Consider the following 14,118-nt stretch of genomic DNA (forward strand, 5'->3'; position numbering starts at 1 on the left):
TGTCTTATCTTGGAAACACCACTTTTAAAAAAAGAAGGAAACCTAACAATTTTCTCATGCATACATATTCTAGCCAGAATCAACAGATAATTCATCTCATGTGTCAAAAAAAATCCCAAGAGAAGCTATTCTCAATTCTATTAATACTATATGGCCAACATCACTCTCTGTGGATTCCTGTCCTGTTACTGGTTCATCAAAAATAGACTACAAAAAATGTTTCTAGTTTGCTTCTCCATTGCACAGCTATAGTTTTTTTTTACAGGAGTATGAAATTATCAAATTGGAGTTACATTTTTTTATGGTTTTCAGAAACACAGGTTTATGTAAGGGAAAATAAATTTTAAAAACCAACCAAAAATCTAAAAATAATAAGTACCAAAATAGTTTTCAAACAAATATAAATTTGCAGATACACTGTATGAATAAACAATGTGTTACTCCCTGCTTAATTCCTAGGAGTCACTAGCATTAATTAGAGTGCTATTGCTCATGATAGATAAGCTGAACAACAAAACTTGGAAACGGAAAATTTCATTCCTGTTCTTTCTTATGACTAATTCTGTTGCTCTCCACTAGTTGAAACCTGAAATTCAATCTGGGAAGAGTAGGATTTATTGGTGTTAGATATACAAACATTGCTGATAAGGAACAAAGCAGTTGCCGCAGTAAGATATGAAACAATTCTCCCAAAACAAAAATTTACAGAACTGTATTGTCAAAAGGTAAATAAGAATAAAAAAAAATTGATAGAAATATCCCTATTATCATGATAAACTTATCTTGGTTTACCTGCCAAAATGGACCAGGGAGTGAAAAATATAAAAAAGCAGTTTAGTGCACTGTCAATTTTGCTTCATGTCCTCTACTTCAACTGTGCTTGCCTCCAATGAAAACTCTCAAAAAGTAAGATATCTCTTGACAGACCTTGCTAAATCTTTCAGAAATGTGATAAAATAGGAGAACTTGTGCAAAGGAAATGAAAGCTCATTCTGTGAAACTTTAAACCAGATCAGGGCATATCCAAAAGAGACACAGGGGTTATATTGCTACTCTGGAAAGCAGCTGCTAGACTGAAAAGTCAACCCTGGAATGTCACCACTTCAAGAACAGGAACATCGCTTCCCACATAGGACAGGATATTGGGATTAGACTAACAACTTTACACAATAGATTAGGTTCTTAAAATCCAAACTATGTGGTTTCCCATATATATATATGGGAATAATTTATATATATGGGTATAACTTAAACAAAGCAAGTTCCAAGGATACCTTAAGCTAGGGCACAAGGGTACTTTAATGTAAAACTCTTATTTTTAACATCCACATATATAAAAACCAGAATTGTACTCCACTGAAAAGTAGCTAGTGTGATTTTTTTTCCCAGTATTTTGAATATTTATATACATGATGCAAAAGACACAGTCATTTATTTTTAGAATTCTGGTTTTGGTGTAATGGTAACTTTTTTTTTTTCCAGGCGATTTATTCATCCATGTATTCCAAAACATCTTTTCTTAATAAATACATTTTAGCAGTTAACTGAAAAGGGAAGTCTGTTAGCAGGAAGAAAATAAACAGAAGTGTTGGCAATATAGATTACTCACAGTAGCTGTTTCGTGGTACAGAGTTGCTAGAAAACTACTTAATTTCAGCATGTTTCAGTTTCTGGAAGTATTTTCTCTGTAATTCCCAGAGTAAAGAACTCTGAAGATGTGGTAAAGTTACACAAAAGGTCACTACATCCAGAGAGTAGCTACTTGCTTTGACTAATAAAGAAAAAGAGACCCTGCACTGAGAAGTGACAATAAATAGGTACAGCATACTTCTTACGTAGACAAAATGCAGAGGTTTCAGTGGGAGTTCTGCCATGTTTAATGCAGGATAATAGTGCTCTTTCACAGGCAGGATCACAGAGGAAATAAACAGAGCACAGGCAAATCCCACAGGATGTCCACACAACTGTTCCATACCCAGAAGATGGGAAGGAATCTAATGTGAAGTAAATTCAGTGATACTGCCACTGAGTGACTAATAGTTCAAAATATCCAGTTTCCTACTGCCTCCAGTTGGAAGAGCAGCCAAGAAAACATTCATCAAGATGAGCGTGAGAACTTTGTTTTGTGGATTTAGGAGAGCAAATACAAGAAAAAACTTCACAGAAAACTAGAGTATTTTGAATCTGTATTGTTTGTCAGGGCAAGGGGGTGGTGGTGTTCAGCCTCCTCAACAGACGTCTTCAAATATTCACCAGAAGAAGCACAGAAAAAAAAAAAAAAAAACCCAAGCTGTGCAAGGCTCTGGGAGTTAACTGACCTCTGCTTAATGCACCAACTACATGTTTAGGCCCAGGAATCCTCTCTAATCCCTCCACAGATCCATGAGGTGGGATCCATAGCAGATCATCCTGCTGATCCTACTTTTGAGTTTGGTTGTCTGCCACCAGTAGAAGTATGATCTGGACTCTAACCCCAGCAGGCTCAGTTCCTGTTTGCCCACTGTTTAATCCATATTCAGTGACAGCTCTGCTACTGAGACAAGCCTCTAGACAGACACTTTCCACACCTCAGAGAGTATCATTTCATTTGGAAAGTATTACTACAAATAATCCTAATCAAATAGTTCAGCATTAAATCTCAACCTTCTTAATAAAGTTTCTGAAATCAGTAATTTAAGTCAATGAAAAGAAATTATGTGGTTTGTTCATTATAATTACTTTATAATTAAACTTCTTGGCAATGACATTAAAGAGCAAGTAGATGTTTTGAATCAGTTAAGATGTTAACTTAAAGATCTTAGCTCCATCTTGAACTCTGTCATGTATTGATTGCCTAATGTATTTTGTCAATATGTGCACAGTGACATTAAAAGTTCCATATATTAGCTTTTAGAGACACTTTGAGAAAAAAATCATGCAATGGCTCCCAAATCGCTCTCAAAATTTAATATTCAAAATTTACTGATCAAGAAGTGAAAAAGCAAAATAGAGAAAAATGATCACACGTAACCACTTGAACTAAATCTACTGAAGAAAAAAAAATCTGAATACAATGGCCATTTATGATACTACTCATTTAAAAAGTAGTTATCATGCTGGACTTTGTATGTATATAATCTGGTTTTAAAACCTAAAATCCTTCTGAGATTCTAGAGGAGCATCTATCACTCACAGCAGCTTGATAAATCATGATATCAGCAAAACAGCAGTTTCTTTTTCCAAGAACACATTACCTTCTTTTTAACCCAAAAAATGCATAATGGACAGAAGAAAAAGTTTTATAAATTATCTCAGAATGCAGTCAACTGATCAATAGAGACTACCTGATCAATAGCAGCTCTGGAACACTATGAAGCTCATAAAGTTTCTTTCATTAAAAGAGAAAGAAGAACAGGAGTGAGAATTTCAGTACAGTGCTGTGATTGTAGCCAAACTGATCTGTTACTAGATAAAAGTCTGATATAATTTTATACTGCATTAGAAATAAAGAATTTAGCCTCATTAGACCAGAAGTCTAAGAAAATTTATGTTCTGTCCTTAGAAAGTACCTAACACTATATGCTTTAAAGGTTAATGAAGGAAAAATTTGACAGTTTGATGCATATTAAAAGGCATACGGACAATACTTTTCAAACCTTGAGCCTGCACCCTTCAGCATAAGATGTTCTCTATTTGTATTTAATATGTGAGGTTGGAATCATGAACCTTATTCATTATTAGATATGAAATTACTTTGCCCAAAATTCACCATATCTCCATATTTTAATGAAATTTTAGGTTCATTAAATCAAAGAGCTCTCGACATCAATTTAAATTTACTGTGGAGTTTAAACTGCAGATTGAACAATTGTACAAATCTATGCAGTCATATTAGATGACACTGCTAGGTATAATCTAAAATACACTTAATCCAAATTTTCAACAATTCAGATGGCAGAGCTTTTGTTGCCTCATTCAGAGAGATAATGTAGGTACTAATACATTTTTAAGACAAATCCCCCTAAAGGACCATCAAATTGGCCAGTTAAAGACTGCACATTCTGAATTACCACTCACATTTGATAATTTTACCCAGATTTAGCAGATGGAAATTAAAACTGTTGTTTGTGAAGTGGAGGCAATCTCAGGTTTATATACACATACAAACGACTGTAACTACGTATGACAGACATTTTGAGTACTTGAAAATTCAACACACTCACGGCTCATAAATAACTAAAGTCTAAATGTCTAACAAAACACAGTAACTTAAGTAATAAAGGTTTTAAAAGTTAATCTATGACACATAGCAAAATATCCTGAAGAATAATTTATGCCTAAGATTTATTCTCATACTACTTTGGGATAACGGCTCAAACATCCCTTCTAAACTGATCTCTGCTGCTGTAACAATAAGAACAGCCACATAATCAGTAACTGTTGTTCAAGCCAATAGCAATAGTTTAAGGCATCTTCCTAAACCCCACAAACAGCATATTTCAAGGAACTCAAGCTGAATATTACCATACTATCATAATTTGATGTACAAACACATTGCATTACCACCGTCTTTTGAATGATTTTCAGGCACAGACCTATATAGTTTCAGGCATAGACCTATATATAGTAGTTACAAAGACATTGGAGACTTCATCTGACATTTTTGTTAAATTATGGGGTTAAAAAAAAAATACCTGCTTAAAGCATGGATGCAACTTTTTTCTAATAAGTGGTTTCATTAACATTTTCAGTGATTCTGATCAATGTTTTTGAATTGCCCAAGCATCTGGCCAAATTCAAAAGGAGAAAGATTGCTCCAAATCCTAGACATTTTATGAAGGAGCTCAGTACTTTTAGATCTGCTGGGCCTCATAATTTACAGCATTGCTTCCTTACCCCTGATGTATTTAATTGTATTTTTTATCTTCACAATTGTTTCCCAAAGAAGACATGCAGCACTTTCACTGTACACTGAATTCAGACTATTTTTAAGATTAGCTTATCACAAAATGCTGATACATTTTTTTACGTAAAAGTGCAATTGGAAAAGTTATTGTGCAAATGCATTTCAGTTGTTTGCAGCAGAGCTGGCTAAATGAGTTGCCACTTATTACCAAACAAACCTGTCATAAATGCAAGCCATTAAATCAATAGGAGAAATAAAATGCTCCTTTTGACACTCATCTTTTTATCTGCCTGCTAGGAATTCTAGTTATGATTTCATTGTGCTGAGGACAGATCAGTCTTTTCCATACACTTACCCTCTGACAGCATGAATAAGTCTCAGTGATGGATAGGCAGTTCGCACTTTCAATTTATTCTTAAGGATTAATGCATTAACCCACTCCACATGCTTCTCTCCACCTTTGACCATGAAAGCTGGGATCCAAAGGACACTGTCATTCAGCATGGATAGTCTATGCACAAATTTTTCTCTGTCACTCTCATTCCGAAAGCCTCCAAATGCTCTTTGTACAACTGATGGGTTCATGGTAATAAAATCAGATTTAGTTCCCACATCGGCAGCATACTCCACCACAGGAGCTAGATTGCACCTGAAGAGGAAGAAATTAATGGAAAAATGAAAATAAATATCAAACATTAACTCAGAAAAATGTGTGCAAGAAGGGAAAGCTAAAAGAAAAGCTAAAAGCTTTTTTTTTTTTTAGAAAGCGAAAAAGGAACATGCAAGCCCAATTCAAATTAATGTGAGAAAAAGTATCAGTATAAAAGGTGTGATAATACATAGTATTTTACTCAAGTTGGACAAGGATCAGACAAAATTTTAAAAACATTAAGTGTACAGCATGCTGTGACAAAAAAATACCCCTCTTTGGAATCATTTAGAAACCATATCATTATGCTCTAGACTGCATCAACATCTAAAGCAGCACTTGTGAATAATATGCTTTCTTAAACCTATTACCTTTCATTATTTGTTTATCATCATGTTGCCAACAGCTCTCACACAAAGAAAGCCATGCTAACAAAACATGGCATATTTTATACAGTTTAGTCCACGCATTTCTATTTTCCTTTACTTATAACACAGTATTTAAATATTATTTACAAACTAGCTTTACCCCATCTTTAAATAAGTTTTTAGCATGTTTGTTTTTGGTATTAGCACTGCAGTTGGTAAGATGTTTAGAAATTTAGTATTTTTATTTGACTTAGAACTGCAATTTTTAGAAAAAAGTATTAAACTTTCAGGTTTTTGTTCATATCCCATTTTCAACCTTCTTTAATTCTGCGGTAGCTTTGTGCCTTTTTCCTAGAGTTGAAAAGTTCTCATTATGCCATTGTTCAGCAGATTTTTACCTCAATTACATAAATACACACATACGTAATCCCACATATGCGTTGAATGCAGGTGACAAAATTCAGAAATTTGACTTCAGCAACCAGTATAATGTGACAGAAACAAATAATTTCCACAACATCCTCAATGAATTAGCCTGTAGCTGGTATACCCCAAAAACATACCCTGACACAGCAATATTTTCATAACTTAACAGACTGCTCTGTTTGAGGTAAAGGATGGTAAGAAGCAATGTTGGAACAAGCCCCTCCAAAACATTTGCACATTATCACACTCCTCATATAAACAAAGTATCCCATTAATTCTGCAATTTTTTATCCACTAGTTTCTTCTAATGCCAGATGTCCAATGTCATAAAAATAAGTCAGCATTACTTAACATCAACTGATGACTGAGTCCAGTCTGATAATACTAATTACCCAGAAAATAATTTTCATTATGTAATAATCAGGTTAAGAAGTGGTCCTACCTTCTTCAGAAAGACGTTCTGAAGACTATAAAGCAAATATATTCCTAGGAGATAACGAAGTCCAAGTTTCTGATAACATGTGGGCAGATGTAGGCTAAGGAAATGGATTTACATTCTTCATTATCTTTTTGCATCTATTCCACAAACTATCTGCATGTATTTTAGGCTGCTAAGAGTGGTATCTTCTAGAAAATGGTAGTAAAGGCATGAGAAAAACTCCCACTGAATTTAATATTAGCTTTGTGAATTTCTTCTGAAAACCTTAATGCATGAACTTACAACCTGCCTTTATTAAAATTTTTTAAAATCTAAAAATAAATGTGATAAAATAATCAAACCAAGTACTTAAAACCAAACAATCAAACTGACTGAATTACTCCTGCTTTTGAAAATAACTCTTTTAAGGGCAGTCTGTACAACATAATAAGGGATTTGTATAGTGGGTTTGTTTTAGTAGTCACATATACACGTGTGATGAAATCTATTAATGAAAAATGTAAGACAGATTTTGCCATTGCAAATCCTGCTCTTTCTGAACCCAGCTTTGAGAAACAGACTATAATGTACCAGCATCACCATGTTTAAAAAGCTGTATGCCATATGCATACATCGTCTGTCATTACTGCTACATCAGTAACTCAAATATGTATTTTAAAAAGGTATACAGTATAAGCAATATAAATTTGTAACTTATCTCATATTCAGATTTTTCAAGCATAACTTCAGAAAATAATGAGAAATCCAAACACATTCAGTAACAACAGGATTACAATTCTTTACCACCCTTATTGTAACATTTCTTGCTTATAACTACTCTGAATCTACCTTCCTTCACTTTAAAATTATTGCACCTTGTCCTGGTGCAACAGGCTGGGCTAAAAAGTTTATCCTTATATTTCTTATATGTTTCACGGCTAATGAAACTGGCTATTGTGTATTTGTATATAGACCTGAGTGTGTGTATATAGCTTTTACCTGTTCTGGAACTTTTACCTTAACCTCTAACACATCTTTATGCTATGCCACAGTTTCATACTGCTGTTGTAATTTTTAAGTTTATTTTGTTAGAAGATGTCAATGACCTACCACCAATTCTCATGATTCTTTCAAGAAAACTTTACATTCAGAGGCAAACATACATATACTAATTTTCTTTTAAGTGAAATGAAGAAGCCTATTAACTGAACAACATTTAAATAATTAAAGCAATATCCTTCCCTTGTATTTTTTAATTCTAGATAATTTGCCGTAAAGCACAGAATGCCAAATATAATCACAACAGAGATGAGTGAGCGTGTTTCTGCACCAAAAGCATTACATGCCTAGGGATTTATTCACCATAAATAAAACCATAATTTTCTTGAACTTTTTTAAGGAACAATATATAGAAGATTGTAATTTACTGAATTTCCTCTTTCTCACATGCCACATTATTAGTACCTTGTAACATACGGACAAACTTCTTGCAACATACCATCATTTTCCATTCCTTCTAAAAACAACCTTAGTGTTGTCTTCATGTTAGCATGCAAGTAAGCAGACTACACATGAAAGCTGAGCCAGACAAACTTGCTATGCTACTGTTACTGAGAATAAAAGAATAGTAATGAAGAGATACATTGAGCACTGAAGACTGACTTAATTAAGCAAATAGCTAAGAATTTCAGTATCGGTAATATATCACATTATAAAAAGGTTTGTAAATGTCCTAGATCTCCTTCCCCTGAGCAAGCTATTGACTGTTTCCATACAAAAAGATGGAATGAGCATTCTCCCAGCAAAAATGATTGTCTAAAATAATGGTTTTCATGGGTTCCTTTGATAGCTTTTCCCATAAAAATTCAGTTTCAGTATATTGTTTGAAACAAAGAATCTCATGGGTATTTTTATCAGTATAAAAGCATTTAATCAGAAGTTCTAACTTCTACTTCTTTCCTTTGCACAAAACTAGCAAATAATTAGTTTTTATTTCTTCCCTTACATCTTCTAAGCACTATCTATGGCAGAAGTATTTAGAAAATGGTCTAATGAGACAAAGATTTATATATTTTAGAGAGGGGAGTTAGAAAAAGACCTAAGTGTATGGAAAGCATTCATAATTCATGTGATTGCTAGTATCATAAGCAATAATATCCATGGTACCTCCAATTAATGCTGCAGTACCTGTTCTTCCCATGGCATCAGACCAGACCACAGACAAAACCTCAGCACAGCTATTTCAACAAGGTGGTTACTCTAAACTTAGTATTAAGCATCAATTATATTATTTAGGAAATTTCTAAGCTTACAGAGGCACCTAACTAAACACTATGCATAATACTAAAAGGCAAATATACCTATAACATATTCCCAGTAAAAATACAGGGGTTCCCACACATGAGCTTTCAGTGTGACAACAGAAGATTTTGAACTGAAAAATGCACTGCAATGCTATCACTAAAAAGAGCTCTGGGATAAAAGGGAAAAATTAGATCATGTCTGAAATATCATGTAGTATTTGAGCACGCATAAAACAACTGAGATACTAAGACACACAGACCAAAAAGTCTCACTGATTGAAAACCTATCCAACCAGGATATGGCAAGAACAAAATCTGGGGAAAAAAACTGTTAATGGCTGCTGGAGTTGTATGCCATGAGAAAAAAAATGAGGAATGGAGTAGGTGCCCCTATACCACATTTTCACCAAACAGGGTGATCATCCCTGGGTTTGCTGTGTCATCTTTATGGCCCAAATGACTGTAACATAAATAGTCTTTTAGAAAGCAGAGCTTAACAAAGAAAATAATGCAATCAAAATCATAAAAAATAGGCTCAAATGAGAAGTCAGTTATTCTTCAGAGATTCAGTTCAACTTGCTTTGTCATTAATAAGTATACAGATCATGTATATGAATACGAAGGTCCAGCACACAGTATTCATAGATCATATTTCAAGTTAATTTTAAATAAAAGCCATTAAAATTTCCTTGAGTAAAATGGCTATTATTTCAATTTTATCTGACATTGAGAACCAAAAGAATACTTTACCTACAGTAGAATAATGCAAGAAATGGACATGAATCTGTACACGTCTTAATCCTCTAACAATTGGTGGACTTGAGGATTACAAATTGAAATAAGTACTTTAAAACACTATAAAGCCATGGGAAAGAAATGCTTTATACTGATGGTCTGTTTCATTAATATCTTCTCTATGCATACCAAAGCAAAAAATATCAGTTACACAGTAATAAACACATACATTCTGAGAAGACAAAAACCAAAAATCAGATTGTTGCTGGCAGATATATTAAACCTTTCTGAAACATAAGGCATTTCACTAGATTAGTGTCAATAACACACACTCATTACTGAGTAGCCTGCAAGGTTTCGTATCTAGATTCATATCCAAATTCTTGAAAGAATCAAAATAGTAATCTTGAGTTCAGTGGTTCATGTCATTTTTAAGAAATAATTGGATATGAAAGAAAAATTAAAGGCTTGAGGAAGGCTTAAAGACTTAAAAAGCAGGAGAGGAAAAAAGGAGTTCAAGACTGAAGAAAATCTCATGGCTGCACTACACTCAATCTACATGCAAGAGGCACACTGCCCTAATACCCGTGTGCATATAGCATATCTTCTCACCCGGCTCTCCAAATTAAGGTGTGCAGCAGTGCTGTAGTAATTTTCACAAAAGCCCAAAAAAGAGAAATTTACAAAAAAAAATCTATGCACAAACTTCCTATTTCCCCCAACAAATGCAATTATTAGTAAAGTGTATGGATTCTCACATATTCTGCATACTTCTTTGGCTACTGAAAAGAATTAAAGTTGCTTTAAATTAACCATGGGAATCTGAAGTAACAGTGAATCCCCTAACATACCCACTTCATCTCAGTTCTTATCCATGGTATGACAGAAGATGTTTCATGAGAACTGCAAGGTTAGAGGCTTAGTTACAGCATTGCAGATTCTATTAATATACAACAATCATGAGGGTTTTTTAGTATGTGCCATGTAGAATATTGACTTGATACATCCTTTCACAACACAAGTTCACAAAAATACTGAATCTATTACTTCAGTATGAAGATGGTTTTTGTAACATCACCTGCTAAAAAACTTCATTGATTCCTGTTGTCCAGATTAGAACTTGTATTTCTAATCAACAAATTCTTTCTTCCCAGTATCTCCCTGAACAGCAGTGACTGAAATCCAAGTTATCAACTGACACAGCATAGTGGAGTATGAGAAAAAGTCTAAATGGCATTTTAGAAAGAGCTGCAAAACACATTATTTATATCTTTATTGTGTGTCCTGCTGCAAAATTACATATGGATTAGTTTTGCTGTTCTTCCCAGTACTACTCCTTTGACAAGAAAATAAAGCAATGAATTTCTATCACTGAAAGTTTTTTGCATATATAAAAAAAATATTTTAAAAATCCCACAAAAACTACAGCAGTGAAATATTAAAAATTATATTTTACTGCATGAAAAACTAAGAAATGGAAATTAGCAGTATCCTGACCACCTCTGCCTTAGCCATTTTATGTGAAAATACCATTACACATTACTATCTATAAAGAGCATATTCTGTAGGGTAATTATGATGACCCACATAATTATTATAATTCTGATACAGAAAATTTCAAAAAAAATTGCAACATTATCAGGACAGAAAGGGTTAAAAAAATATTACCCTTGCAATAAATTCAGAAAAAAATGATTTTCATTGTTTTGGATAAGCACTTTGGGGCTGTTAGAATGGAATATAGAAAACACCAGTAGTTTGAACTTTCCAAAATAGATAACAGCTAAAAAGCTAGTTATTTAGATTAAGACTCTTTTGAACCTTTTCACATCTTAAAACAGTCAATGGAAAAAAAAAAAAAAGCATAGTGTTCCTGAGGTTCCAACCATTTAGAAAACTAATAAATTAAAGACTCTGTATTACCAACCACAGGGTTCAGAGTAACTTAAAAATAGTATCCTTTTTTTCTCAGGATAGTGATAAGAAGATTCAAAGAAGATTCAGACTAATCTGAATCTGCTGTATCTGCAAATGTATCTGCTCTGCATTTGGATGCTTATAGGATATGTATTTACTCAAGCAGCCTCGTTAGAACCCATGATCATTTGTATATAGGTGCAGAGAAGTCACTTTCTGCTGGTATTTCTTGAGTGTTCTAGACTTCTGTCCTTAAGTATCCTCCTAAATCCTAAATCCTACTTAAGGACTAACTTCTCTGGAAAAAAAACAAAAACAAAAACAAAAACAAAAAAACAAAAACAAAAAAAAAAAAAACCAAAAAAACCCACAAAAACAAAAACAAAAAAAAACAAAACAAAACAAAAAAAACAAACCACACCAAAAAAAACAAAAACAAAAACAACACCACACAAACAACCCTAAAATGTGGCTACATGAGTCAAACCTTCCAAACCTTCTCCAAGGCTCTCCTGAGGTGGAGACCACTCATACCTGGCTGACTGGAACAACTTCACCAAATCTCCCCTCTTCTCAGACACTCAAATCCCTGAGCAAGAACATTGGAAGATGATGGCTTTCCTCTGCTTTCATTTAATGTTCCAACATAGTATGACAAGTTTAAGGAAGAAACAGAAAGCAAAAATAGAGCTGCCACATTTGAGTTCAGAAAAGGGTCTAATGAGCCAATCATGATGTATTCAGATGTTATTTTTAGAGGAAGACTCATGCTTTAAAATATGTGTGTTAAATTGGCAACTTTGCTTTCAGTAGATATGCTGGCTCCAAGGATTTAGCTCTACTTGCCATGATGGCCATGGTCCAAGCAAGGTGTACTAAAAAAAAATTTGAAGATAAAAGCTGATATGAATTACAAAAACCAAGTTCCAGAACATAGGTAAATTAATATTCTAAATACCTTTATTCTGACAAATTTATAATGCTTTTTTTTCCTAGCACCTGAAAGAGCAACACACAATTTAAATTGCTCTCCTGAAATAAGATATCACACCTCCACAGTATAATTAGGTCTGTCCTTTTCTTCTGCCTGACCATATCTGCTGTCTTCTGCTCATACCACATATGATGCTTGCTTTTGCATATCACAGAAGTATTCACATATTGCCCATAAAAATCTATATGCTAGGGAGGAAGTCAAATCAGATTATCCTCACCTATGCACAGGGCAAACCAAGACATCTGTGAAAGAACGTATTCCTTCCTTTCAAAAAACAAACAAACAAAAAAACAAAAACAAAACAACAACAAAAAAAAAACAACAAAAAAAACAACAAAAAAAACAACAAAAAAAAAACAAAAAAAAACAAAAACAAAAACAAAAACAAAAAAAAAACCAACAAAAAAAAAACCAACAAAAAACGACAAGGTTTTTCATGTCAACTTCACTAACCACATGGGTGGTCAAGCTAAAAAACAAAAGTCAAAGTACAAAGTATGCTGGAAAAATAGAATTGCATTTGCCCAGCAAAATTTTATCACCACTCATGGCAAAAACATCCATTTGGTTCCTAAATGCTGGCAGAGTCACCAGGAAAAACTCCAGTGGGAAAAGAATAGTTGTAACATATAAACTATAAACTAGGCACTTCAATACAAAGAAAGAAGCAACTAATATCTTCTCATGGCTGTTTCTTGTCAGAGGAGCCCTAACCTACTGAAAAAGCTTTACTCAACAGGCCCCTTCTCCATACTATCCTACTGAAATGAAAGGAATTTTTCCAGAAGTGGGGTCACCACAAGAAAAAGACACAATATATTTACTAAGATTTGTTTGACTGGTTGGTTTTAACCAAATTACTCCAAAACTGAACATGGCCTCTGCTTTTGCATAGGTCTCATCACAAATGTCAAATAAAATTATTTGAAAAAAAATATATAACTATTTACTCTGATTTTTTATATTATTCAAATTCTGAACCCAAAGCTGAACTGTATGGTACATACTGGCTTCCAGAAGTAATTCCAAGTTATTACTTGGCAATGCTTAATATTATTATTTTAACACTTGCCCAAAATACAGCTGCATTTCTCGGAAACTCCTACATAACCACTGCATTTTAAAATATACTACTTATTATAACAAGTTCATCTGCTCTGTAAGATGCAACAGCTAACTCAGCCCTGGCTTGGTAATTTCAGCATGAGAAAGTGCAGACAACGTGAGAACAAAATGTACTTATTCATCTAATCAGATATTTTGGAATGCTTCAGACTCTCTCTGGGTATTTATCAAAATGAGCACACTGAGGCTCGGCACAAGAAGAGAGTAGTAGGGGCACACAGATCAATAGTTCCTAATGGGGTATAAAAGCATGAAAGGTAAAAAGGAAAGGTATATGGGAATCAGAAAATAGTTC

At 33.7% G+C, this 14,118-nt stretch overlaps 1 protein-coding gene across 1 annotated transcript in view; it reads right to left on the reverse strand.

Moving 5' to 3' along the window:
- ST8SIA4 (ST8 alpha-N-acetyl-neuraminide alpha-2,8-sialyltransferase 4) overlaps nt 1–14,118 on the reverse strand; it is a 50,938-nt gene that overhangs the window by 18,814 nt on the left and 18,006 nt on the right. Inside the window, exon 4 of the mRNA XM_054003687.1 lies at nt 5,241–5,534. Within this exon, the coding sequence (XP_053859662.1) occupies nt 5,241–5,534 (294 nt within the window). The remainder of the gene's footprint in view (nt 1–5,240; nt 5,535–14,118) is intronic.

The sequence above is a fragment of the Vidua macroura genome, chromosome Z (genome assembly GCF_024509145.1).
Source record: "Vidua macroura isolate BioBank_ID:100142 chromosome Z, ASM2450914v1, whole genome shotgun sequence".
Classification (NCBI taxonomy): Eukaryota; Metazoa; Chordata; class Aves; order Passeriformes; family Viduidae; genus Vidua; species Vidua macroura.